Source organism: Callorhinus ursinus, unplaced genomic scaffold (assembly GCF_003265705.2).
Source record: "Callorhinus ursinus isolate GAN/ISIS: 27379988/994484 unplaced genomic scaffold, GSC_fseal_2.0 scaffold12, whole genome shotgun sequence".
Classification (NCBI taxonomy): Eukaryota; Metazoa; Chordata; class Mammalia; order Carnivora; family Otariidae; genus Callorhinus; species Callorhinus ursinus.
The window spans coordinates 84,985,932-85,013,136 of record NW_027397074.1 but is presented as its reverse complement, the minus strand read 5'-3'; the positions used below and the strand labels follow the sequence as shown (position 1 = coordinate 85,013,136).

The 27,205-nt window shown below is 46.1% G+C and overlaps 2 protein-coding genes and 1 long non-coding RNA gene across 11 annotated transcripts in view; 1 reads left to right on the top strand and 2 right to left on the bottom strand.

Annotated features, from left to right (window-relative positions):
• The window catches only part of ZNF862 (zinc finger protein 862), a 35,662-nt gene extending 15,199 nt beyond the window's left edge, over positions 1-20,463 (bottom strand). Inside the window, exons 1-7 of one of the 9 annotated variants that reach the window (XM_073899342.1) lie at positions 20,215-20,333; positions 18,881-19,044; positions 17,635-17,830; positions 10,020-10,131; positions 8,118-8,222; positions 5,719-6,413; positions 3,873-4,050 (exon numbers count right to left, since the gene is read on the bottom strand). In XM_073899342.1, coding sequence (XP_073755443.1) covers positions 3,873-4,050; positions 5,719-6,413; positions 8,118-8,222; positions 10,020-10,080 — 1,039 coding nt within the window. In that variant the 5' untranslated portion in view covers positions 10,081-10,131; positions 17,635-17,830; positions 18,881-19,044; positions 20,215-20,333. The other 8 variants (XM_073899344.1, XM_073899346.1, XM_025854866.2 and 5 more) reach the window with 8 other exon arrangements.
• LOC141373927 (uncharacterized) lies at positions 20,052-22,386 on the top strand. The gene is made up of 3 exons (XR_012380394.1): positions 20,052-20,161; positions 20,755-20,991; positions 22,111-22,386. It is a non-coding gene; the product is annotated as an uncharacterized lncRNA (long non-coding RNA).
• Positions 22,387-25,188: 2,802 nt separating this feature from the next.
• The window catches only part of SSPO (SCO-spondin), a 51,769-nt gene continuing 49,752 nt past the window's right edge, over positions 25,189-27,205 (bottom strand). The window contains 5 exon segments of the mRNA XM_073898559.1: positions 25,189-25,304; positions 25,910-26,060; positions 26,661-26,768; positions 26,770-26,795; positions 27,092-27,152. Coding sequence (XP_073754660.1) covers positions 25,282-25,304; positions 25,910-26,060; positions 26,661-26,768; positions 26,770-26,795; positions 27,092-27,152 — 369 coding nt within the window. The 3' untranslated portion in view covers positions 25,189-25,281.

Sequence of the window (27,205 nt, the reverse complement as noted above, 5' to 3'; positions counted from 1 at the left end):
CTTGGAAGCTGGGGGCTCTCATTGGCTTATATGCTACTCCTTGCTGCAGGGCACTGTCCTACTTGGATCCAGCGGCAAAGTGTATTGGGAAAGTTGAAGGCTTCTCTTGGATCTACTGGATTCTCAGGGAGCCTTCCGTGGCCTTTTGCTTTGAGTGCTGTGTTCCCCTTTTACCAGAGGGCAGCACTGCACAAATTCCTGTTTCCCCCATGGCACGTTCTGTCGGATTGCATTTACTGGCGAACAAAGGACAGGTCACGTACCGGGCAGAAGTCACCATTCAAGGCTAGAGTGGGCTTCCGGTTGCCTTAAGAGAAGTACTCAAGTCTCTTGGGTAGTGAGCTGGAATGCCGACAGGGGAAGTGGGGTTCCTGTTTTCATTTGAAAACTTTATGATTAAGAGAACCTTTAAAAACTGATTTCACGTAAGTTTTTGGTGCCCATAAAAAATGTGGCTGCAGTTGTTGACTACTTGCCTAGGTGGACGAGACTCTTACTATTGTAACTTAACAGTGTTCCTTTACCCCCTAAGCTGAGGCCATCCTTCCCCAGAGGAATGGCTTTGGGATCAGAAGATAGGACTCTGGCTTCTGTGCAGTGTAAATGTACACACCTGTTTCAAGCAACTTTAATGTTTTTTGATTGGTTTGTATCTCATAGCTCAGTAGCTGATAACAAAGTTAAAAATTCTGTGCAAAAAAAAAAAAAGGAAAGTGTTAAAAACAAAACACACGCCTCTTTTTTTCTCCATAAACAAAGTGACTGTCCTCTACATGTTCAGTCCTATTGATAAGACAGGCAATGAGGCCAAGGAGGGTGTGACAGGTGAGTGGACCTACCCTGGGAACGCTCCATCTGTTGCAGAGCTCCAGTCCATGCAGTTTAACTGCCAAATACCTGACAGAAATTAATACTACGTCTGATCACATCAAATTGAGACTGTCTTTTCAAGAACAGGTAAAACAAGTATAAAATCTGAAAGAACAAATCTACTAGTTGTAAACCCTAAGAAGAGCAATGGAAGAATTAGCTGGGTTCCCTCAAAGGATCTGAGCAACAGGAAATCAACAGCATGATGACCTGCAGACCCGACGTCCCACCACCTAAGCTGAGCTGGGCTGCAGCAACATGAGCTGATCACCGGGGGCACCCAGTCCCCTTTCTCCAGCCAGTTCTCGTGGAGGGAAGGAGCTAACAGCAACCTGCACAGAAGGTCTGAAAGAGCTGGGAAAACTGGCAACCTCCTGCAAGGGGGACTGGGGATGGGAGTGAAGACTTTTAGAAAATTCTTACACTGTTTGAAGTCTTAAATAATCTCATCTTATACCTGGTGTATAATAACAATAATATTATTATTATTGTTCTTATATATTAACAACATGATTAGCACAAATCTTGAAACAGAAAGAGATGGAGTCCAGTTGGCAGTAAACATCCACAAGCAGGAAGTATAAGGAGCGTAAAGGCACACGCAATGCACAGAATAGAAAGAATTTCAGTTTCTCTGTTTTCTAGCTACTTAGCTGGGATTCCCTGGTCTGTTTTCTCATCTGAAAAGACTACTACTACCTGCCTGAGAGGTTTGGTTTAAGGATTAGAGAGGATATATATATATGAGACTCAACACAGGACCTGCACACAGTAGATACTCAGTGACCAGCAGAAGCCACTGTTATGATTTCCAGACATAAGAATAAAAGAAAGACACAGAAGCTTCCTGAAACACCCAGTATAAGCAGATCACACACAGTCTTTTAAGACAAAATATAAGAAACATTAAAAAGGGATGGGAGATTTTGTTCAAAGGCCAACAGAACTTTTCTTGGCTGTGAAAACTATGATGGGATTTTCTTTTTCAAAATTTAAGGTCACTCCAAGGAGAAGTCCTATTTGTAAAAAAAAAAAAAAAAAATACTAATAATTCAAAGATAGCACCAAATACTATTTGATTCTCAACTCTTAAAGTGGTTGTCACAGGAGGATGAAATGTGGGAGAAAAAACACTCACCAAAGCAATATAGCACCTGCACTGTATTTCAACACTGTTTTATATCCCAGTGATCAGCTCAATGCCCTTTAAAAGTTCATATTTAAACATATAAATCATTTTTGTTTGGCCCCAGTTATATTCTGAAGTCTCCTTAAAGTTTTATACTTCACACATGAAAACTGTCTAAATCAGACAGCAATTAAAGGATAATCACTGAAGACCTAATTAAAGTCACAAAAAGGGATCACACATGCAACTCTGTTTCCAGACTTCTGTACCCGTTTTAGTCCCACAGATGAGTGACGAGGACAGCCCCGTTCTCTATAAAGCCTTCCCTGACTCCTGCTGCAACCCTCAAGCAAACTTAATTACCCTTCCTCTGACTATACTTATTGTTCATCCAAACAAAACATAACCCAGACTGAACTGTCCCTTATTTCCCCCAGGGAGCGAAGATTTCCCCCTTTCCTCACTTACATAAGTTAAAAAGAAACTGACCAAGCGCTTACATGGAGCTCGGCCAGCCCCAGTGTCAGGAGACACCCCATGCTCAATACCAGTCACCCGCTGCTTTCCACAGGAGTCCCCAGGGCAAAGCACATCACTAGGGTGCATTCCTTTCAAGCAAAAGCCAACTTCTTGTAAGTGGGTGTGTACTTCTTAAAAATGAATTTCCCTTCATTCTCACTGCTTTTAAACAGTGCCAGGGGTAGTGATGCTCTTTGAAGGCGTACTTTGTACAAGTGCCCTGGGCCGAGGGCATGAAGACAACACCTCTATTGTCACAAAAGAAACCAGTTTTTACATCATTTCTGAATGTTTGAGGAGCCATTTAAAAATTACGAACAATGATAAAAACAAGCATATGGGTCAGGAATGTGCAGAAAATAATCCATATTTTAGCTGCGCATGAAAGGGTGGTATAAACCAAGGGCTAGGACATCAGTGAAATCACAGATATTCTTAGCTCTTATCCTGTAGAAGTCACGATGCAGATTGCTGCTGTATTCCTAAGTCATGCACAGCAGCCTCTTCTGGAAGGTTGCTGTTACCAGATATGCTAGTAAGTAAATAAGAGTTTTCTAAGATGAAAAGTTGTCTTCCTTTTTTGATGCCCCCTGCCTTCCCTTTTTGATGAAAACCCTGGGTATCTGACAGAAACAGAAGGTAAAGAGACCAAGAGGCAGATGCAAGAGAGAGCACTCTTCTGAGAAGGTAACAAGCACTATTATGTTCATCTTTCTCCAGTACCCCCACTAGTGACACCTCGGCCAAGCCCACCAACGCTTGTCGGCCCCTGGGCACGAGGAAACAGCCCTGGCATAGGAGGAGAGGCACCTCCACGCCTCTGCCCATGCCGTCCCTCCCTCTGTCATGTCCAGATGCCCTTCCTTCTCCCTGTCCACCTGTCCTGTCGCCCCACTCAGTTAAAACATATCATACCCTGTAAAGACTTTCCCGATCCCTCCCTCCAACAGCCAGCAAAATGAAATCGTCCTTCCTCAGCAGCCTCAGGGCACTTTTCCTGAACTTCTCTTATGGAGCTTGTGTTATTTTAGAGTTTCCCATTCAAGTGTCTGTCTCTCCCGAAAACCTGCTAGCCCCCTGAAAGCAGAGACCTTGCTTCATTTGTGTCCATCTGGCACATGGGAGGTAGTCAATAAATGTTTGGTGGAGGATGGAGGATGGACGGAGAGATGGATGAAGAGTGGATAAAGTACTGTATCCCAAAGCAGGGAGAGTTCTGGGGTGCAAAAAATATAATCTCTCTCTATGTACAGGGAGAGGGGCAGAAATGGGAAGATGACCACAAGCCACAGCTGCCCTGTGGGTTTCCCATGTCAGATGATGGTGGCGAACAAAGGTCTACGTGAATCTTTACCCAGGGAAGCCAACAGCTCATAATTCATCCGCATCACGTCTCTGTACAGCTCCTTCTGCCGCTTGACTAGCATGCCCCACTCCTCCCGGGTGAAATACACCGCCACATCCTCAAACACCACCGGGAGCTCCTCAAACACCACAGGAACCTCCTCAAACAGCCCCTCTTCAGAAGGATCCTGCAACAAAGAGCAGTAGTCACTCAATACGCCTCTTACGCCAGACACCCAGCGTGATACTTTTAGGGTCCTTCTCAAGGCCTATTTCCCTTGGGAGGCTTGCCAAGAGGCCCAGATGTAACTCCGAGGAATTAATGTATCCATCGAAAGTTAGAGAAGCAAATTTGTGAGGCCCAGAGTTAGTAGGTAAAAAAAAAAAAACAAAAAAACGAGCCTCAGTCTGATCCTAGGGTCTCTTAGGAGGTAATAAAAAAGCGCTGAAGAACAGGGGTCCTGGCAGAGCCTTATGACTGTATCTTGCCCTATACAGTCCTAAGGGGGTGCCCTCTACTCAACCATGACTACAATGGTGACCATCTGCCTCTAGCACCTGCTAAGATTTCCCACTGGGAGAGGAAGGAAAAAAGACGTAGTACAGAAGAACGAAAGATGCTTATATTCAGTGACTCGTTAGACCTATTTATTAGCTTCTAATACTAAAAAGTAGAATGAACATGAACATGAAGAGAAATGAGCTTCGTCACTTTTCTAGATTCTGGAAAAATTCAAGCTTACTAACTTTGGCTGGGCCCTTATGATGTGAGGTCTGAGGAACAGCTGAGCTATTCTCATGGGAATACCCGAGGGGTACTCAAAATGGTTTCTAGTAAAATCTTGCTTATATGAAATAGTTGAGAAATGGTGAAGGATCTCGTTACTCAAAATTCCAGTTCACACAGGTTCCTTACAGCCACCTTTGCAAAGACCTAGGAACTTACAAGGTACCCACGAGGTGAGCGCTGGAGCTTCCGGGCCCACGTGCGCGTGCGCAGGGAGTGGAGGGGAGGCGCCGCCGGCTGGTGGCCATGCTCCGGCGTAGGTGCACCACGAGCCCTCGGGCTCTGGCCAGGTCAGTCCCCCCACGCTCTGTGTCCTCCCAACAAGACAAGTTAATAGGACTTGCTCCACCAGCCTCAGAGCAGCATCAAAAACATTACATAAAACAACGCGTGTGAGGAAATTCTGCAGTGTTTAATGCTGCTGCATAATTCTGAAGTTAAAGTTAAAAACATTTTAGAAATTAATTATTTAAGAGCTCTGTGGTTGTTCTGTGGTCACGTATTATTTACTGAGTTCTGTGACTGTTTTGGATTCTGGATAAAGGTTATCATCCTGAACTTAAGAAGTTTTCTTTGTATCAGAGGTTGGAACGTTCTGTCCCACTAATTGTGTTCTGTTATCTGCGAAAGGAGATGAAAATAATAGGGCTGTTGTCTTAAATAAATAACACAGGGTGCCTGGGTGGCTCAGTTGGTTAATGGCTGACTCTTGTTTTTGGCTCAGGTCATGATCTCAGAGTGGTAAGATCAAGCCCCGCATCAGGCTCCATGCTCAGCAGGGAGTCTGCTTGAGATTCTCTCTCCCTCTCCCTCTGCTCCTCCCCCCAGGCATGCTCTCTCTTTCTAAAATAAAGAAAGAAAATCTTTAAATAAATTAATTAATGAGGTAACATTAGTAAAGCACATAAAACAATGCCTAGTGCACCGTAAGCATGTTAGGGTCTAGAACATTATAATGTTTGCAGCAGGTATGGCTATTATAATTTTCCCATCATCGTCATGCGACACGTGTTGTTGCTAGGATGGAATCCTTCCCCTTGAGACACAGCAATCATTACAAACACATTACCTGGCCGCCGGGTTCAGCAGCATCACCCAAAATGTTGACATCTGATGACCTGTGGGTATCATCAGCAGTTTCTTTTTCCCTCAACTCAGAAATGCAGTCTAGATACAATGTAGGAAATGCTCCATTCCCCCCAGGGTCCTCCAGGTCAGCTCTTGGGCTGGGCAGAAGCTGGGCCATGTTATCATAGGCTCCCAGAGGCCCCGGGGGGTACAATATGGGATAGTCTGCCGTAAAGAGGTGCTCAGGGCTGGCCAGGACATCTCCAGATTCCTCTCGGACGCTTTGGAAACGGTCCGCCCAGATGGGGTCCCGTGCTGCCAAGGCATTGACGCAGAACAGGTGAGCTTTGCTCTTGGCGTGGTATTTGAGAGTCTCCACCTTGAATGGTCCTGTATAACCTTCTATTAATCTTGACCGTTTGTCCCTGACAGATGGGTATTCGCGGCAAGCAGAGCAAAAGAGAGCCGTCTGCTCCTCATTCATGACCAGCCATGGGAACTGCGCAAACCAAGACTTCTGGATAGAGCGGGGCTTCAAGGGTTTTTTGCTTTTCCCTGTACAGTCTACCTCAATGTTGCCATGCTCTGTGCTGAAGTGGGAAAGACAGGCTTTCTTCTGTGGGGGCAGATCTAGTCCGGCTTCTCTGGCAGGACTTCGCGAGTCCCTTTCTTCCATGCAGCCCATCTTGTTTTTCCCTTTAGAGAAAAGAGACCAATGGAATTTGCTCAGAAATCCTATAGTTAGAGCCACTGCACCTCATGGGCCTCTCGGTGTAGTAAATATGAGAGCTGGAAATCACACACAAGAGTGGCCCAGGCTCTACTTGGAATTCTCTTCGTTCAGACCCCCAGCTCCCCAGGCCCACCCCACCTGACCCTGAAGACAATCAAGTGAGCTTTAAGCATCTCCCCCTTTTTGAAGTTTAAAGGGCAGATACGCCTGGCCAAAAAGATCTCTACAGTTTCATCTCTGCAACCTAAGATAGTGGAACCATCTTCAGGAGTTCCAACTTATTTATGGATAAGAACGCTGAACTTAATAAAATGTCGGTTAAAGAAGATAATTAAAGCCAAATCCTGCAACTCCATCCTCAGCAGGAATCCCCTTCTCCGGTACCCCTGCCAGACAGGCATTTGCACTTTGCTCACGTATCTTTCGGGCAAGGGTACGGCCTACCACCTCCTGGGTAGATGGTTTTGGTCCCCAGAGTTTGCCTTAAGCTGTGCTCCACTTTTAAGTGACTTCCACCCAGGGTCTCTACTTCAGCCCTTCAGAGAAACACAAGTCCACTCTCACACCACAGCCCTTCCAAAGAGGCAACAACTCTCATGAACTAAGATTTTTCTTCCTCAAGTTAAACTAGAAATTTCTTTATTCACTCCTAAGTTGAAATGCAGCTTAGACGCTCTAAACTCCTCCACAGCCATTTCTTGTGCATCAACGTAAGTGCATGAGCCCAGTGGCCAAGGACTCAACGGTATTTGCTCTAATTGTAGCCAACTCAGGAGCACAAAATGGCTAATAAAGAGAAAGCCGGGTCAAAATTAAGAGCCAAGCATTGGGGGTGCCTGGGTGGCTCAGTCGGTCTGCCTTCGGCTCAGGTCATGACCCCAGGGTCCTGGGATGGAGCCCCACATTGGGCTCCCTGCTCAGCAGGGAGCCTGCTTCTCCCTCTCTTCTGCCTGCCATTCCCCCTGCTTGTGCATGTGTGTTCTCTCTGTCAAATAAATAAATAAAACATTTTTTTAAAAGAGCCAAGCATTGGAAAACAAAATAAATTAGTATCTCTGAAGTCTTGGGCTCCATGTGGTCCCTCTGAGACAGATCACGGGGGAGAGCAGATGCCTGTGAGTCAGCTCCCGTAAGAGCTGTCCTCCCTTTTCTCCTACAGTGGGGGCTGCTCCACTCAACCATCTCATCCAATGACAAGATGTCACCTGGCCTGACTCTAGCCAAGCCAGTCCCTCAACAGGACAGGCTTCTCAGAGGAGAAAAGCCAAGATAAATCCCTAGACCTTAACAAACATCTGTCTATTCATTCAGTGATTATTTATCATGCAACTGCCGTACGCCAGGCATTGGTCTCAGCAATGAGACCAATGGGACTACAGGAGTCAACAAGACAAAGTCATGTCTCCATGGAACTTAGCATATAGAATTAAAAATCAACATATACTCTCAGGAAGAAATAAAATAAAGGGAGATGGAGAAGTTGGAGGACAATGTTGAGGGAGATGTGCATATTTCAGATAAGGTGGTGGCTGGGGAAGGACAGCATGCGTGTGAGTGAGTTGGCAGAGAACAGGGAGAGGCCAAGGATGAGACAGGAGCCCTGGTGCCCATCTTCCTGCTCCCTCTCTCCAGCTAGCACCCCTCCTCCCGTGCGGATCCACACTTACCTGGGTGGTGGCTCAGAACATTCCTCTGGCTCTGGACATTTCCTAGCCATGGCTCTGGCCCTTGCTCAAACTTATAGAACAGCTCTGGGTTGGCAATAGTCGGTCCTGAGTCAGGAACAGAGAGAGGCACTTATGAAGTCTTGGATCCAGGTCACATCACAACATTAAGGAAGGGTCTACCTGGGACATCCTCCCCGCACTGTAAAATAATTGGTCAAGGACACAGGTAGGAATCTCGATGCTTTAGCACGGTGGTTTGGAAACTCAGACAGAAACTCAGATATCCATGAGGTCCCCAAAAGAATGGGGGTCTGAGTGAATGCAAGGAGAGGCACAAACAAGGCTCTGTGCCCCTTTTGAGGCTGAAAAGGTATGAAAACTACTGGTTTAGAACAGAGGCTCATAAAGTCAAATGCTGAGAGGGGTCAGACCAATACCATAACTGAGGAAACCAGGCCAGATGAGGAGGCTGTGGTGACCTGTGTGTGGGGGCAGCCGCTGCTCCCCACCCCCAGGGGGAGGCCACCATGTGGAACTCAGAACTCAGGGTCAGCATAGCCAGACTGTCCTGCTTTTCAAGAAAAACCAGAAATCATAATTCCATGTGAAATTTCCCAGGGGTTAAATATTGACAACTTATTAAATACTGTAAAGAAACTGAGGCACCTGGCTGGCTCAGTCGGAAGAGCACGTGGCTCTTGATCTCAGGGTCGTGAGTTCAAGCCCCACGTTAGGTGTAGAGATTACTTAAATGAACTTAAAAAAATTTATTTTTAATTTTTTAATTGTAAAGAAACCAAGCAAAAGTGATGAAAGCCAAAAAAAAAAAAAAAAAAAAAAAAGGCCCATGAGCTGCTACTCTGCAACTCCTGGTTTAAAAGAACCAGAAGTTTTCAAACTGGTTTTGGCAGGCATGGGAGAAGACCCAACCCAGCTGCAATCCCTCCACCCACAGAGAGCTGAGACTGTTGCTCCCATTAGCCTTGGACAGGGGCCAACATGACAAGAAGAGAAAGGCACAGCAGGTGGTCATCAAGGTGAACTGAGAAAATAGTACATATGTTGTACCCACAGCGGAATGACGATCACTTCTGTCCATGGTACTGAAAGTCTACCCACAGAAGCAGAGAAAAGACCCTCAGAAAACGGAAAAGATGAAAAATACCTACATGGGCACCAAGTTTGAAGTAGTTTTACCTCATTAAGCCTCTACGACAGCCCTCTGAAGGAAACCAAGGCTTAAAAAGTGAGAGGGTTTGGGGCACCTGGGTGGCTCAGTTCGTTAAGCATCTGACTCTGTTTTGGCTCAGGTCATGATCTCAGGGTTGTGGGATCAAGCCTGGCCGTTGGGCTCTGCGCTCAGCATGGAGTCAGCTGGAGGTTCTCTCTCTCCCTCTCCTTGCACACGCACACTCTCTCTCTCTAAATAAAGTCTTAAAAAAAAAAAAAAGTGAAAGGGTTTGGTCGAAGGCACCCCAGTGTCACGTGGTGGAGGCTGGGACTGAGAGCAGATTCCCACATACCAGATGATCCTGTTTCTACCACCACTCACTACCTCCCAGGGCCCTATGGGCACCTGAAACAAAATCCATCCTGCAGCTCCACAGACCACAGGTGGGGCTTCCCACCTGGCACCCTGTGATATGGTGAGGCATCAAGGTCCAGTCTTGACATGCCCGACTTCCCCACTTCTCTTGGTCAACTGAAGGGGAGAAGAGAAAGGGTGGGATGTGAATCCACGTGCAGTTAAGTTACATATGGGACTGAGCAGATGAATAATGTAAACAGATCTGAAAAAAAAAATGGTAGGAGTCCAGAAAATTCTCAAGTGTGTCATAGTTGAATACAATCTGGAATGCTGATCTAGATTCAGGTGGCAGGAAAGTGAAAAGGAACCCATACCTAGTGGTGCCACCAGCTTGTCTGAACCACAGATCTCCCTCTGTTGCTGACTCAGCAGCATCCATTCTTCCTGAAGCAAGTATACGGTGATGTCATCAAACGTCACAGGAGCCTGGAGGGAAAAATGACACCAGCTAAGCACCAACTTCCTCCTTAGATTAGCCTTCCACTCCTGTGTTCATGACCACTTGAGGGCACCTATACTCTGGGAACCTATCAGATTGGGGGAGGGGCACTGTCCATCTCCATATAAGACCTACACCCCACCTCTCTCACCTCCTGGGTCCAAATCACAGTGGGAATGACTCTCTTCTAGGAAGGGTCACACACCAAAATGGGAGTCATCAAGAAGGCTGACTCAGGAATTCCATTATCCTTTCCCTAACATGCTCTTTGCCTGCCCCAGTACGCAGCACTTCTCAGCCGGGGACTCAGCAACAATTTATGGCAATTCTTGTACAAAATCTTGAACCTGGTAAGGAGGATGTATCTGATTCCTAGAAACAGTTGAAAGTCATTCAGAACTATGTCTGTCAATGAAATCAGTGATCAAGATAGACGAAGCTTTAGAGTGGAGAACTATATCCCATGGGGCTTGTAAAGTGGCTCTGTTCTGCCAAAAAACGGTATGGGGTTCAGGAAATATTTTGAGGAGCACTGGAATAAGATGGCAGATTGAACAAGTACACTGAATTCTGTATCCTTCCTGTGAATTTAGAAGATACCCTCCCCACCAAAACACTTCAAAGCAAAATCCCCACCAGGGTGGGAAACAAAACAAGAGGACAAAAGTAACAATTTGGGGAACTGAAAAGCACGTGAAAAATAACTTAGCAGATCCAAGAAAATCAAATCCTCACCCAGCAGCAGACAAATTAAGAAACAACCCAATTTATGCCAGAAAATCCAAAAAGGGCTCAGGGTCTGCAGCACCAAGAACCCCCACCCTGGCAGTGACGGCAGTAAGGCTGAGACCATAAGAAGGGGTTGGGTGGGACGCTGTTCTCCAACAAAAGACTGTCCAGACTCCCCTGCACGGCTCTGCACTGACAAGCCCCCCTTCCGTGGGCTCAGAGCTTCCAGTTAGAATTTGGGTTTCTGACTATTAAGTGTTAGCTAACAGCTTGACTACCAGACATCTGAGGAAAGTCTCTCACAGGGCTGAAGAGACCAAAGCAGACAGTTGCAGGGGAAAGAAGCAGGCAGGGACTGAGGAAATGAACATGAGGCATGGAGAAGAAAACTTTACAAAAATAAAACTATCATCATAGCCTCAGAGAGGTAAGCTACTGTGGCCATGCAACAAACCCTTATAAAAGAAATAACCAGAAAAGGAAATAGAAACCATTGCTCTGTTTATCCTTTTAATTTCATACCATGAACATTTATCACCTAGTCTAATAAATAAAATTATTAACAAAAAATAAGTTCCCCACCGCCAAAGCAAAACAACATCTTTGGGAAACAGTATCTTGGGGTAAGTAGAAGTCCTTCCAGAGTGACAACTGTGAAAGGGACACTTTCTTTTCCATCTATGACAAGTTCTAGTATATTTGTCTAAAATCACCTTGTAACTTTATGGTCAGATTTCAAGCACATGAAATATCTATTTTAACTTCAACAGTAGAAACTTCTTGAGAAAAACAATACAGATAATTCTTACCAGTCACTGTTGAGTTGTATACTTAAAATAATAATTCGAGTACTCTTCTTATGAGTCAATACATGTTCACTGCAGAAAATTTAGACAGTGAGCAGAAAAAAAGTGTTAAGATCACCCACAACCCCCTTACCAAAACAAGAAGTACTATTGACATTTGGTATGTAACCTTCCAGTCTTTTGTCTATGAGTATGTATGAATGAACAGTTTTAAAATAAAAATGGTTTGGAAACACAATGATCCAAAATCTTTGGGACATAGCAAAAGCAGTGTAAGAGGAAGTTTATAGCGATACAGGCCTACCTCAAGAAACAAGAAAAATCTCAAACAATCTAAACTTATGCCTAAAGGGACTAGAAAAAGAAATAGAAACAAAGCCCAAAGAAATGAAATTATTAAGACTGGAGTGAAAATAAATGAAACAGAGACAAAAAAAAATAGAAAAGATCGATGAAACCAAGAGCTGGTTCTTTGAAAAGATAAACAAAATTGATAAACCTTCAGCCAAACTCAACAAGAAAAAAAGAGAGAAGACTCAAATAAATAAAATCAGAAATGAGAGAGGAGAAATAACAATGGATACCACAGAAATAGAAAGAATTATAAGAGAATACAATGAAAAATTATATGTCAACAATTGAACAACCTAGAAGAAATGGATAAATTCCTAGAAACATACAATCTTCCAAAACTGAATCAGGAAGAAATAGAAAATTTGAACAGACTGAGTACTAGGAATGAAATTTATTCAGTAATCAAAAAACTCCCAATAAACAAAAGTCCAGGACCCGATGGCTTCACAGGTGAATTCTACCAAACATTTAAAGAAGAGTTAATACCTATTCTTCTCAAAATTCTAAAAAATAGAAAAGGAAGGAAAACCTCCCAATTCATTCTGTGAGGCCAGCATTAACCAAAACCAGACAAAGACACCACAAACAAAGAGAACTACAGGCCAATATGCCTGATCAACATAGGCAAAAATCCTCAACAAATATTAGCAAACCAAATTCAACAATACATTAAAAAACATCACTCACCACAATCAAGTGGGATCTATTCCAGAGATGCAAGGATGGTTATATAGTCACAAATCAATCGGTGTGATACATCACAATAACAAAAGGAGGGCTGAAAGTCATATCATCTGAATAGATGCATAAAAAGCGTTTGATAAAATAAACATCCATTCGTGATAAAAACTCTCAACAAAGTAGGTTTAGAGGGAACATACCTCAACATAATAAAGGCCTTATATGAAAAACCCACAGTTAACATCATATTCAGTGATGAAAAACTGAAAGCTTTTCCTCTAAGATCAGAAACAAGTCAAGGATGTCCACTTTTACCACTGTTGTTCAATGTAGTACCAGAAGTCCTAGCTGCAGCAATCAGACAAGAAAAAGAAATAAAGGCATCCAAGTTGGTAAGGAGGAAGTAAAGCTGTCACTATTTGCAGATGACATGATACTACACATAGAAAACCCTAAAGATTCCACCAAAAAGCTATTAGAACTAATAAATGAATTCTGTGAAGTTGCAGGATACAAAATTAATATACAGAAATCTGTCGCATTTCTCTACACTAATAACAAAGTAGAAGAGAAATTATGAAAACAATTCCATTTACAACTGAACCAAAAAAATAAAATAAAATACTTAGGAATAGAAAACTATAAGGCATTGATGAAAGAAATGAAGACAACACACACACATACACACAAACGGAAAGATATACCATGCTCATGGATTGAAAGAATCAATATTGTTAAAATGTCCATAATACCCAAAGCAATCTACAGATTCAGTGTAATCCATATCAAGAAACCACCAGCACTGCAGCCACTCTGGAAAACAGTATGGAGGTTCCTCAAAAAGTTGAAAACAGAGCTACCCTATGACCCAGCAACTGCACTACTGGATATTTACCCCAAAGATACAAATGTAGTGATCTGAAGGGGTACGTGCACCCAAATGTTTATAACAGCAATGTCCACAATAGCCAAACTATGGAAAGAGCCAAGATGTCCATCAACAGATGAATGGATAAAGAAGATGTGGAATATATATACAATGGAATATTATGCAGCCATCAAAAAACCTGAAATCTTGTCATTTGCAATGACGTGGCTGGAACTAGAGGGTATTATGCTAAGCTAAATAAGTCAATCAGAGAAAGACAAGTATCATATGGTCTCACTGATACGAGGAATTCTTAATCTCAGGAAACAAACTGAGGGTTGCTGGAGTGGTGGGGGTGGGAGGGATGGGGTGGCTGGGTGACGGACATTGGGGACGGTATGTGCTATGGTGAGCGCTGTGAATTGTGTAAGACTGATGAATCACAGACCTGTACCTCTGAAACAAATAATACATTATATGTTTAAAAAAAAAAAGAAAAAGAAGATAGTAGGAAGGGGAAAATGAAGGGGGAGAAATCGGAGGGAGAGACGAACTATGAGAGACTACGGACTCTGAGAAACAAACTGAGGGTTTTAGAGGGGAGGGGGTTGGGGGATGGGTTAGCCCGGTGATGGGTATTAAGGAGGGCACGTATTGAATGGAGCACTGGGTGTTATATGCAAATAATGAATCACGGAACACTACATCAAAAACTAATGATGTAATGTAACGTAACGTAATAAAAGAAAAGAAAAGAAAAAAAAAGAAAGAAACCACCAGCACTTTTCATAGAACTAGAACAAATAATGCTAAAATTTGTATGGAATCACAAAAGACCTCGAAGACCTCAAATAACCAAAACAATCTTGAGAAAAAAGATGAAAGTTGGAGGTATCACAATCCCAGATTTCAAGATAAAGATATATTACAAAGCTATAGTAATCTAAACAGTATGGTACTGGCACAAAAATAGACACATAGATCAACAGAACAGGACAGACAGCCCAGAAGCAAACCTTCTCATATATGGTCAATTAACTTATGACAAAGGAGGCAAGTATATATAATGGGGAAAAGACAGACTTTTCAATAAATGGTGCTGGGAAAACTGGACAACTACATGCAAAAGAATGAAACTGGACCACTTTCTTACACAATACACAAAAAACTTCAAAAAGGATAAAAGACCTAAACATGAGAACTGAAATCATAATAAAACTCCTAAGACAAAACATAGGCAGTAATCTCTTGGACATCAACCTTAGCAACATATTTACAGATGTCTCCTCAGGCAAGGGAAGTAAAAGCAAAAATAAACTATTGGGACCATACCAAAATAAAAAGCTTTTGCACACCGAGGAAACCATCAACAAAACAAAAGGCAACCTACTGAATGGGAGAAGATATTTGTAAATGATATATCTGGTTAATATCCAAAATACATAAAGAACTTACACAAGTAAACACCAAAAAAAATCTGATCAAAAAATGCACAGAGGATTTGGATAGACATTTTTCCAAAGAAGACATATAGATGGCCAACAGGCACATGAAAATATGTTCAACATCACTCATCATCAGGGAAATACAAATCAAACCATAATGAAATATCACCTCACACCAGTCAGAATGGCTAATACCAAAAAGACAAGAAATAACACGGGCACCTGGCTGGCTCAGTCAGTAGAGCATGTGACTTGATCCCGGGGTTGTGGGTTCGAGCCCCACACTGGGTGTAGAGACTACTTAAAAATTTAAAAATCTTAAAAAAAAAAAGACAAGAAATAACAAGTACTGGTGAGGATATAAAGAAAAGAGAACACTCATGCACTGTTGGTAGGAATGTAAATCGGTGCAGCCCCTGTGGAAAACGGTATGGGTGGGGTCCTCAAAAAATTGGGGAAATACTGTATGATCCATAATTCCACTATTGGGTATTAACCCAAAGAAAGCAAAAGTACTAATTCAAAAAGACATATGCACCCCCATGCTTATTAAAGCATTATTTACAATAGCCAAGATATGGAAGCAACCCGTATCCATTGATAGATGAATGGATGAAGATGTTTTATATATATATTGCTCAGCCATAAAGAAGAATGAGATCTTGCCATTGTGACAACACGGATGGACCTAGAAGGTATTATGCTAAGTGAAATAAGTCAGACAAAAAAGACGAATAGAATATGACTTAATTTATATGTGGAATCTAAGAAACAAAACAAATTAACAAAAAAACTGAAACAGGCTCATAAACACAGAGAACAAACTGATAGTTGCCAGAGGGATGGTGGTGGGAGAAATAAGTGAAAGGGATTAAGAGGTACAAACTTCCAGTAATAAAATAAGTAAGACATGGGGATGAACAATACAGAATGGGGAATATAGTCAATAATATTTAACGATGTTGTGTGGTGGCAGATGGTAACCTCACTTGCAGTGAGCACTGAGTAACGTATAGAATTTTCCAATCACTATGTTTGTACACCTGAAACAAATATAACATTGTATAGCAACTATATTTCAATAATAAAATTTAAAAAAATAGAATTGTCCCTGCCAAATATGTATGTTTTAAATAACTATTTGCTCTTAGAGTGTCTTCCAAAGCAAAATGTGATTATATTTCCAAAATCCTGCTGGAAGATGGGCTCCACTAAACGAGGCAGTCAGACAGGAAAGGGGTACACATAAGAAATGGGCTACAGAGGGGCGCCTGGGTGGCTCAGTCGTTAGGCATCTGCCTTCAGCTCAGGGTCCTGGGATGGAGCCCCGCATCAGGCTCTCTGCTCAGCGGGAAGCCTGCTTCTCCCTTTCCCACTCTTCCTGCTTGTGTTCCCACTCTCGCTCTCTCTCTCTGTCAAATAAATAAATTAAAAAAAAAAATCTGAAAGAAAAAAAAAAGAAATGGGCTAAGGAGAGCCAACATGGGGGAGGGGAAGAGAACATTTGAGATTACACTGAAGGCAGATCCCAGGATGATTACTGTACACCAGGACTAGCAAGCAAGCTGTTCCGACTGGGGCAGGTTAAACTTGTGACCAAGGACAAGCAGGACTCCCTATTCATGCCCACCCCCCTCTTCTTCCCGAGGGAACAGGTGGGCTTATAATGAAAGCCAAGAGATCCATCACTTTAGCTTTAGCATCCACAAGGATGAAGAGGATGGGCAGGACTGAATGCTTAGATAATAAAGAAGTGTCTTCCCAACAAGAGTGACTGTCCTAACTGGTATTTCCCTTTTAACCAATATGTGGCAAGAGCCTGATTCCAATGTAAAGAAAACACAAATCTTGAATCAAGAGCAATTTCTTATCTATATATAAAGCAAAGAATATCTCTGGAGGTTCTATTTTAGTGGTTCCCACTGTCTATAGGGCAGAACTCTGACACAGGCCAGCACCAAGTCCCCTCGATCTGAACCTAACCCACCTTCCTAACTTCAGCTCTACGTAATGCCCCACCTGGAATCTCTATTGCAGATAGATTAGTGTAATTGCAATCACTTAACGTATCTTGCAGCTTTCTTCCCTCTACACACCCAACCTTCAGATTCCCTGACTCTGCCTATTTCCCCCTACCTACTTAGTCTACCCACTCATCAGGGTCTTATTCACCTTCCATCTCTTTCACGAGGGATTTCCTAACCACCTGATCTATGCATTTCTCCTTCCCCTGAGCAAGGAAGCCTCTGCATCCCTCACGGAGCTGGAGGTACTCGGGAAGCCTATGCTGATTGGCTTATTTTATAACCTCTTCACCATCACCTACCCCTACCACATTATGCAGAAAGTTTTTCATAGGCACTTAATTACTTCATGCAACATACATTTATTATTGTTTCTCACGTGCTTGGTGCATGGTGATCCTAAGACATGGAAAACAAAACCACTATCGTTAAGGAGATTAAAATCTATCAGGAGGTGACAGGCATCAATGATATAAGTGCAATAACGGAACTGGGCCCAGAGAAAAATGAGATCAGAATGACCACTTCCATGGAAAAGCCAGAGGGGGTAGGAACCAGAAATGCGGAGGCAGTAAATACATACACAATAAATACTCCTATTTGGCAGCACCAAAAATCAAATGTCTCCCAGAGGGCACAGGAGGTGTCAGACTGCAGTGTTCTTCAGAGCATTCACACCCTGCAGCAGAAGGGCTCCTGGAATGATGCTATTTTATGAGTCATTCATTCCAAAAATACTGAGAACTTAGGAAATGCCAGATGCGGCTCCATTGTCCTAGCTGGGGATATAGCAGAGAGCAAAGTCAGCACACATGTAAATAAATAAATAAATGTGAGAATCTTACATAGTAATAAGGGCTGGGAAGAAAATAAAACAGGATAATGGGATAGAGTGATGGGGGCAAGTCTTTGACTTCTATCCATTATTCTGCCAATGGCAAGCAAGATACCCCACACCCAATCCAACAGGCCAAGACTGCTTTTAGTTAATAAATATCACAAAATAGCACCAAAGGAAGATACTAATAATAGACCAAGCCACTACCTCAAGTGGACCCCCAGTCTCCCAGGCTTGAGCCAAACATGTGTGTATATACATAAACACACACACACACACACACACACACACACACACACACACTCACAAGGGGACTTTAGAATAGCACAGACATTCTACCCAGTCTAGTTGCTGCCACTCATTTGCAAGAGATCTAACACTGCCAGTTTGTTTTTCAATCAGTTTATTTCATCTTTGGATAACCTTCTAATTTCCCAGGTTAGGAAACTGACACACTGTGGAAGGGTGAGCATCTTTTTGAGACACCCCGAAATCAAGATTAGAATCTAGAGTGAAAGTTCCAGTCTCCAGGGTTTTCAATTAGTGGTTGGGCCTAAAGATGACATCAAATCTCTCCCCTACCTCCCAAAATGTTTACATTTCTCTCTTCTCCCATTAAAAGCCAAGAAAGCCTAGGGGTACCTGGATGGCTCAGACAATTAAACAACTGACTCTTGATTTCAGCTTAGGTCATGATCTGAGGGTCATCAAGCCCTGCATGGGGCTATGCACATGGAGCCTGCTTAAGATTCTTTCTCCCTCTGCCTTTGCCCCTCTCCCACATAATCTCTCTCTCTCTCTCTCCCAAAAACAAAAAATAAAATAAAATGTGATAACAAAAGCTAAGAAAGCCTGCAACTAAACGGAATAGCTTGAAATCAACCTCAAATTACTAATTCCAACTTTCAATGCCAATTGCTTATGATCCTTCTTCCCCATTACATTTTGCTCCCAAAACTTGGTTCAGTCGAAACGAATCCGGGGATATTACCTGAGAGTAAGGGCCATTTCCTTTACTTCTTTGATATCCCCTGTAGTGCTTAACATGAGGCTGGCACACAGTTCACCTTCAATCTTTTAGTTAGGTTCCGTTGAGCTTTATTTGTCTTAGACTGTTTACTTTGGTTGTTTCAACTGTTAAATGCATCCCTGTAGCTTGTGAAGGGGAGGGAGTGTGGAAGAGAGGCTTAAGTAAGGGGTAACTCTTTTGTTAACTCAGTCCTTCCCAGCCTTTTCAGGAGAAGCTACAGCGTGAATAATAATCTCATTATCCTTTCTCTCTTTTGTCTATGGGACAACCCTTCCAGGCTTGTCCTAGTTATTGAAGTCAGATCTGTGGGAAGAACTCGGGGAATGTGGTCACTTCATGTTTATCCTGTATTCCACCATCTCCCTCACACTAAACCACTGATCACATGTTTATTAACTTTTTTTTCTTTTTCTTTTTTTTTAAGGAGAGACTCAATACACACTTGAAAATAGGTGGAAGGAATTCCCTTCGCGCCAAAGAAGCAATCCTCAAGAACTGGAAGCAGGCAGCAAAGAACATCCAGAAAGATCTTGGTCCCAAGAGGCTGCCACTGTCTCCAGATCAAATGCCTACAACCAAAATGGTCTTTTGACACTGCCTCTGAGCTCTGGCAATCTTGTCAAACCCACTTCACTCTACCGTCAGGCACTTTCTCCCACCTTTTCTTCCAGCTCACAGCCTCCTGCCCCAAGCCTGAAGGAAGTTTATGGAATATGCTTCCAGGCGATTCCACTACTACACGAAGTAGATAAGCTAGCAACTCTAAGTGGGCAGGAAATACGCCAGATGCCTTCTCTTTTTCTTCTCAGCCCTTTCTTGGGAAGGGGGATCTATGTAGTCAGGGCCAAACCCTTACCCTGCCTCTCCGTAACCCCTACCCCTTGGCTTCCACTTCGGTCTTAACCAGCCTTAAAACACGCTGGGCCTCTTCGAAACTCCCGACGGAGGTGTGGGAAAACAGGAAGCACCTTTACATCATTACACTGAGCGGGGTCACCCACCCCAGCATCAACCGAGCGGGCCACTGGGCAGAGGACGGCTCGGCCAGCGGGAGGGGCGGGGGGGACAAGGAGGCCGCGCGGGGCGTCGGGGCCGGTGCGTTCGCTCCTCCCTGCGACACCCGCGGGGAGAAGGCCGCCCGAGTGGAGGAAAGAGGTGGCGGGCGAGCGGGCGAGTCCTTCCCTGCAAGGCTGGCTCATCAGTGGGGACTCCGCCCGTACCGCCCGCCTCGCCGGAGCCCAGGTCAGGGATCTACCGGAGGGGAGAGGGCGGCCCCAGGGCCCTTCCAGGCCTACCTTCCCCGACTCCCTGGGCTCCATGGCCCCGCTTGCGGTGGCCGGTGCTGACCCCGCCACTGCCTCCAGTCCGCCCCCTCCCCCCGCGGCCTGGCCTGAAGATGCCGCCGCCGCGACCACCTTGGGGACCGGGGCCCCCAGGGGGCAGGGCGCCCGGACGGGGAGCGCGCACCGCCAGGAACTCGCGCTCTCTCGTCGGGAGAGCGGTAGCGCTCCCTGGGCCGGGAGAGGCGAGCGGCTGGGACTAGCGCCGTACCGAGCGAACCGCTTTACGGCAGCCGCCTGGCCCTAGACGGCGGGGCATCACGGGAAGCGTAGTCCCGCCTAGTTAAGCGGTTCTCAAACCGCTATTGGCTCCCGAAATGCGGGGCCTTGATTGGACGCCGAGCAGCTCGCTCTCCGCCCTTCCCGCCTAGCTGGAGGACCGTGGTTGTTAGGTAGCTCCCGCACCACGCTCTCCCAGACCGTGCATTGATGGCAAATCGTTTTCTTTGGGCTATGAGAATGCCTGATCTTGTGTCTGTTCCCTCTCACTTTTAGGGCCAGCGTCAGCCTTGAAGGTTTCAGATTTTATTTAATCTAGAAGGGATTTTTTTTTTTTTTAACATTCATTCAAAAAGCATCGTTGGTTGCCTGCCCCGTGCCAGGCACTGTGCAAGGTTTGGGAATGCACAGCTGAATGAAACAAATCTTTGCCTTCGAGGAGCTTATAGTCTATTGGGGAAACTGACCAGAAGCAGATAACTATAAAATAAAGACACAAGTGCAAGGAAAGAGGTAAGCACAAGACCCCACTAACGCACACTTTGTCACTGTCTAGAGTATGGTTGTGGGAATCTACGGGATGGTTAGTCAAGGATTTCCTGAGGAAGTGGCACCTGAACTGAATTAAGGGGTAGGCGGTAGCGAGGTGAAGTGCTATGGATGGAATTGTGTACCCCCAAATTTGTATGTAACCCCTATGTGACGGTATTTAGATGTGGGGCCTTTGGGAGGTAGTTAAGTTTAGACGAGATCATGAGGATGGGGTTCTCATGATGGGATTAGTGTCTTTACAAGAAGAGACACAGGAGAGCATGCTGTCTCTCTCTGCCATATGAGGAAACAGCGAGAAGGCAGCTGTCTGTAAGCCAGGAAGAGAGTCCCCACCAGAACCCAGCCATGTTGGCATCTTGGTCTTGAACTCCCATTCTCCAGAACAGTGAGAAAATAAATGTCTGTTGTTTAAGCCACCCGGTCTCTGGTATTTTGTTATGGTAGCCTGAGTTAACTAAAACGGGGGTGGGCGGGGGGAGGGAGAGAAATGTGTTGCAAAGAGGGCAGTTGGCCATAAGAAATAGCATAAGCAAAGCCAGACAGCTGAGCAAGTGGTGTGTGCAGGGATGGTGTGAGACAGGAAATTATGGGAAATGGCACTGGAGAGATACTTGGGGGCTGGATGTGGAAGGCAGTGTATGCTCCCTTAGGGAGTTTGAAATGAGTTTTAAGCCAGTGAATGGTGTGGGCAAATTTGCACTTTAGTTGGATCAGTCCTACTGCAGAGTAGAGGGTGAATTTTTTTTTAAAGATTTTATTTATTTATTTGAGACAGAGAGAGAGCACATGAGAGGGCGGAGGGTCAGAGGGAGAAGCAGACTCCCTGCCGAGCAGGGAGCCGAATGTGGGACTCGATCCAGGGACTCCAGGATCATGACCTGAGCCGAAGGCAGTTGCTTAACCAACTGAGCCACCCAGGCGCCCTAGAGGGTGAATTTAAGGAGGAAAGAAAGAAGACCAAACTCCATAAAAATATACTTGCTCTTTCTTCTCTAATCTTCTTTAAAAGACATGAAAGAAGACTTCACCTGCCTCCATTTTGACCTGTCTGTACTTCCTAACTGATTCAGTTCTTTCCAGCTCATGTCTTAACTCAGGCAAAGCATTCTGTGATGGGAACAAAGACTGTCCCCTCGAGCAGTAACCGCTGCCCTGAGCCAGCAAGACCCCACGTGACCGACCTCAAGACACTGATCAACCTGACCTTTCCTGCCCACCTGCATGTGCCCATCAACTTTTGTCCCACATTTGCCTTCTATAAACTTAGAAGTATTTTCAGCACTTTGGAGATAGTCTTTGAGACATTAGTCTGCTGTCTTCCTGGTGCTGGCCTCACTGAAATAAATTCCTTTCTCTTTTCACCACTGCTCATCTCTGTCTTTGGATTTTTGTCTGCAGTGAGTGGCTGAACCTGGTCTGCTTGGGACCCCCGGAGCCAGATGCCCTTGAACCCCTGTGCCCTGGTTACAGACATAAAAAACTATTTGAAGTTATTATAATAACATATTGTTTAGTTTGTAATATATATGGGTGTAATATGTATAATAATCATAGTACAAATAATAAATAGTAAAGTGCAGAAATCTTAAGGGTATAACTTGATGTGTTTTTGCATGCGTACCAGGTAGCCACCACTCAGATCAGATACAGAAGATTTCCAGCACTCCAGAAAGCTCCCTCATGGCCTTCCCTTTATGTATACATGGAGGGAAAAATGACAGAAAATAAGGAAGTGATTATTATAAAGGTGTTGGTAAAATTAACTATAAAAATGTTTGATGTACTTTTACATGTATGCGTTTTAAGTCACAATTCAAAGTTTTAAATAAAAAAATCAAGCATAGTTTATGTTTAAAATTTTTATTAATACATATTGCCACACTGATTGTTAAATATTTTGAGTATCACCCCTGAGCAGGTCCCAAGTAACCATTTTCCATTATACTATACGACTCTGCTCTTCCAGCCAGGGTTGAATAGAGCTAAACTCAGCAGGGGTCAATGGGAATACCTTTTCTAGAAATGTGAGAGCATTCAATCCATGTGAGTAGAACTGTAATATTTGACCTCAGCTCAGGCTGCCATAACAACATAGAGAAATTTACTTTCCCAGAGTTCTGGAGACTAGAAGTCTCCAGTTGGTTGGTTCTGGTGAGATTTCTCTTCCTGGCTTGCAGGTGGCACCACCTCGCTGTGTCCTTATATGACCTCTTTTCTGTGTGTTCTCAGGGAGAGAAAGAGAGAGAGAGAGAGAGAATGAGAGAGAGAATGAGCTCTCTGGTGTCTCTTCTTCTAAGGACACTAATCCTATCAGCCTCCTGACCTCATTTAACATTAATTACCTCTGTATAGGCCCTATTTCCAAATATAGTCACATTGGGGTTTAGGGGGGAGTCAACAGAGGAGTTTGGGGGGAATACAATTCAGTTCATAGCTTCGTGTGCTTTGAGCAGCCTCCCTCTGGCCAGGTGCAGTCACCGGTAGGGGAGTCTGTGCTTCTGAGAAAGAAAAATGAGACAGATGCTCTGAAATGAGATCGAAGACTCCAGGTGGCCTTCTAATCTCCAGCTCCCAGCTCAGCCATAGCCATCCCTCTCTGTATGTACCTCAGAGAGCCGTATTTCTGCCCGAGTTATCCCTGTCTCCTTATAACAGATTCTTGTTTGGGGGTTTAAACACTGGAGGTAAGGTGGTTGAGACAGCTAGGGTTGGTAACTGAAAGAGTGCTCTCCATGAAAAGGTACAGAAAGATGGGGCAGTATCTAGAGGGAAACACCGGGTCAAGAGAGGAGGCTAAGATGCGAGACACGGGATAGTGTTTCTGTTGTTGTTGGGAAGGGAACTGATGGTTAAGCCCAGGTGGGGCAATGCGAGGACCCAAGACCTTGAGGAGGCAAGAGGAGCCAGGACCACAGCATCAAGGGCCGTTTCCAGGGGTAGGGATACTTCTAGATGACACCACGAGGGAAGAAGGAACAGCTGGAGTGGATGTCGGTTTGTTTTGTTATGGATGTGCTATAGATTTTCCCATCTGATGACATCTCTGTGGGACAAGGTCATCTCATGAAAATGACGGGGGAGTGGGGAAGAGAAGGCATGCATAGTCATTGCAGAGAACAGGAAATAGAGTTTACAGGGAAACAGAAGAGGTAGGAGGGTCAAATTGAATTAAAGGCCTGTTTGAGGTTTGTGATTACAAGTTCAAGGTAAAAACAGCCTATCTGCAAAATTCTGTCTAGAAGCAGAAACTTGGGCACATTTTTGAGTTAGAATATTGCCAGGTGGGGATGAATGGAGATAGAAAAGTGAGGGATTTAACAGTACTTGCATTGGAGTGATTTATAATGACAGAAAGGTGGTTCTCAGTTCCAGCTAGGTGCACATGGAATTACCCACGAGGTTTCCAAAGAATCTGATTTAATGGGCTCAGGATGGGGTCTGGGCATTGGTAGGGTTTCAAAACTCCTCGGGTGATTCTAATGCGCAGTTGGTGCTGAGAATCACCATGCAGACGGTGACTCCTGAGGGGAGACAGGAGGGAGCTAATGAAAAGTGAGAACCTGGTGGGCTCAATGAATTTGGAATAAATGATAGCAGTGGGGCACTAGAGCACGTAAGCTGGAAGGATGGGAAGTCGTGATCAGTAAGTAAATATTGGAAAGTGTTTGAAAACAGCTGAGTTCGTGGAGTGAAGGGGAAGGTCACTGTATATAAAGGGGTGAGAACTGAATGGATTATCCACATGGAGTGTCCATGACAAGGAATGGGACCCACCAGCTGAACTCTTCTCTGGATGAGGGGAAATGGCAGTTGGAAGCAGGAGAGGGTGGTGGAGCTGGGCAGCACCAACTAGACTGGGAGAGGGCTCTTTGCGGGACGAAGGGGCAGAACTGGCCAGCAGAAGCCATGCACCAGAGAACTTCAGACTTTATGTGCAACCTGCTGATGTGGAAACTGAGGCACATACATGGGAAGTGACTCGCCCAAGTTCACCAGCATGGCAGATTAACAGAAGCCTCCTGGAGACAGTCCTTGTGCAGGTCAAGGTCAGGGCTCAGACCCACTCTGCCCCCCTTACCCCTTTGTCCCCAGAGGCAGACTCTGCACACGGGCTTGCTACCAGTGTCACTTTATTTGGGAGATGCTGGTACCAGGGCATGGAGTGGGCGGGTCGGCACGGGAGGAGGGAGTCAGTGCCTCCGAGCCCGGTGATGACACGAGGGGTGGAGGCAGCCTCGTGCAGCGGAGCCGTCAGTGCTTTGAGAAGTCACCTCCTGGAGGACGAATGAGCGGGAGAGGCACTAGCAAGGAGGCAGTGGTCAGGCCCGGAAGGGGTGGACAGCGGCGCAAACTGGCAGGAGAGGGAGACCCGCCAGGAGGAAGGCCAGAGAAAGGCCAGCTCTTGCCCTGCGCTCCGTCCAGGCGGTACCAGTGTCCCTGCACCTGTTTCTCTCACCTGCCACAGTGTGGCCCCGGGTACCTAACGAGAACCGAGCACCTGGCAGGCGCTTCACACGTGCGCTCTCACTAAGCCCTCCCAACAAGCCCGTGCACGTTGTCAGCCAGGCGGTGAGGCTGAGGTCACGGACGCTGAGCAAGGAAGGAAAGAGACGGGCTGCTGTGAAGCAGCTCTGACTGACTCCAAAGCCCCAAGCGTGCGTATGATTGGAGAAGAATCCAACAAGAGAGCCAAGAAGCGGGATGGAGCGGGTCAGAAGGGGTCAAGAAGGCAGAATCCCGCGGGGGCCTGCGAGTTGGGAAACGGACCGCCTTTCGGAAGGCCTGTGCCGGCCCCGCCCCGGCCCCGCCCCGCCCCCGGAGCCCCCCCCTCCGAGCCCCCCGCCTGCCCCCGCCCCGGCCCGGCCCCGCCCACACCCACCCTGGCAGGCGCTGCACTGGCAGCTGCGGATGGCGGGCAGCACCACCCGCTCCGCGCGGCCGCCGGGACAGCGCAGGGTCAGGATCCGCACGGGGCTCTCGGGGTCCAGGCTGTAGCTGCAGCAGCCGCCCTGGCTCTGCCGGTACGGCTCCTGCGGGGAGGGGGGGGGCGGGGCTGGGCTGGGGCGGGGCCAAACGCGTTTGCCCAAAACCCCCGCCTTCCCCCTGGCCGCCTTTCCCATCCCGGGGAGGGCCAGATCCCAACACTCCTCGCCAAGCGCGGGAGCCAGCCGGGTCGGGGAGAAGCAGGGTTCTGGGAGGGTTCTGAGGAGAGCAAGTGCAGGGCAGGGCTCAATCCGTCTCCTGGGACATGCTCATAACGCCTTGCCAGGAATGTCTGGGAGGAGGCTGTGTGTAAACGGCCTGTCCCACAGAGCTTCTCAGTATAGGCTGGGCTGTGATTTCGGAGCCTAACTTAGCTCCTAATTTATGCCTTTCCTGTTCATGTCCTGGTAGGCCCACAGCAGGAGAAGACCCCCCTGGCAGGCGTGGAGGCCTGCTCTGGAGCCCAAGCCCGGTGGAGGTCACAGGGCCAGGCAGCAGGTGGAGACCACCACCTTGGTGAAAAGTCACCCGGGCTCTGATCTGCATCCCCTTGAGATTGACTGCATCCCTCACGTCCCCGGGGTCTTTGCCCAGGTCTAGGCTCGCCGTGGTAGGCCCTCAGGGTGCACGGCAGCCCCCTGGCTCACCTCAGGCATGACACCGGTGCTGGGTGGACAGTGCCCGCTGCAGTAGCTCACTTCTACCTGGTCCAGGTAGCAGGGGCCCTTGGTGAGGTTGCGCAGCTCAGTGAGTGAGATGCCGGCAGGAGGCTGACTGCTCCTCTGTGGGGAGGAGCAGGTGAATGCAGGAGGTGGGGGCACGGCAGAGAGAGAAGGCCAACATGAGGGGACTCTGTGTGAAGGGGACAGCAGCGTGTGGACCCGAGGGGCACCTGCGGCTGTTGGGACAGGGGTGGCCAGGCGCCATGAGGCAGCGCTAGGGGTCTCCACTCCCCTAATCCTCATGGTAGGCTGCACTGGGGAAGGCAGGCCTCCTAGGGTGGGCATGGGGGTAGTTTGGGAGAAGGGCCCAGAGCAGGAAAAGGCACGGCAGGAAGTGCCCCAGGTCCCCGGCATACCCAGAGTCTCTTGGCGGCAAGTGGGACAGCAGCTCCCTGGCTCCTGCACGGTCACCTCGCCCTGCAAAGGGAGTGGTCCCCAGCCCACTCAGGAGGATGGCCCAGGTGCCCCGG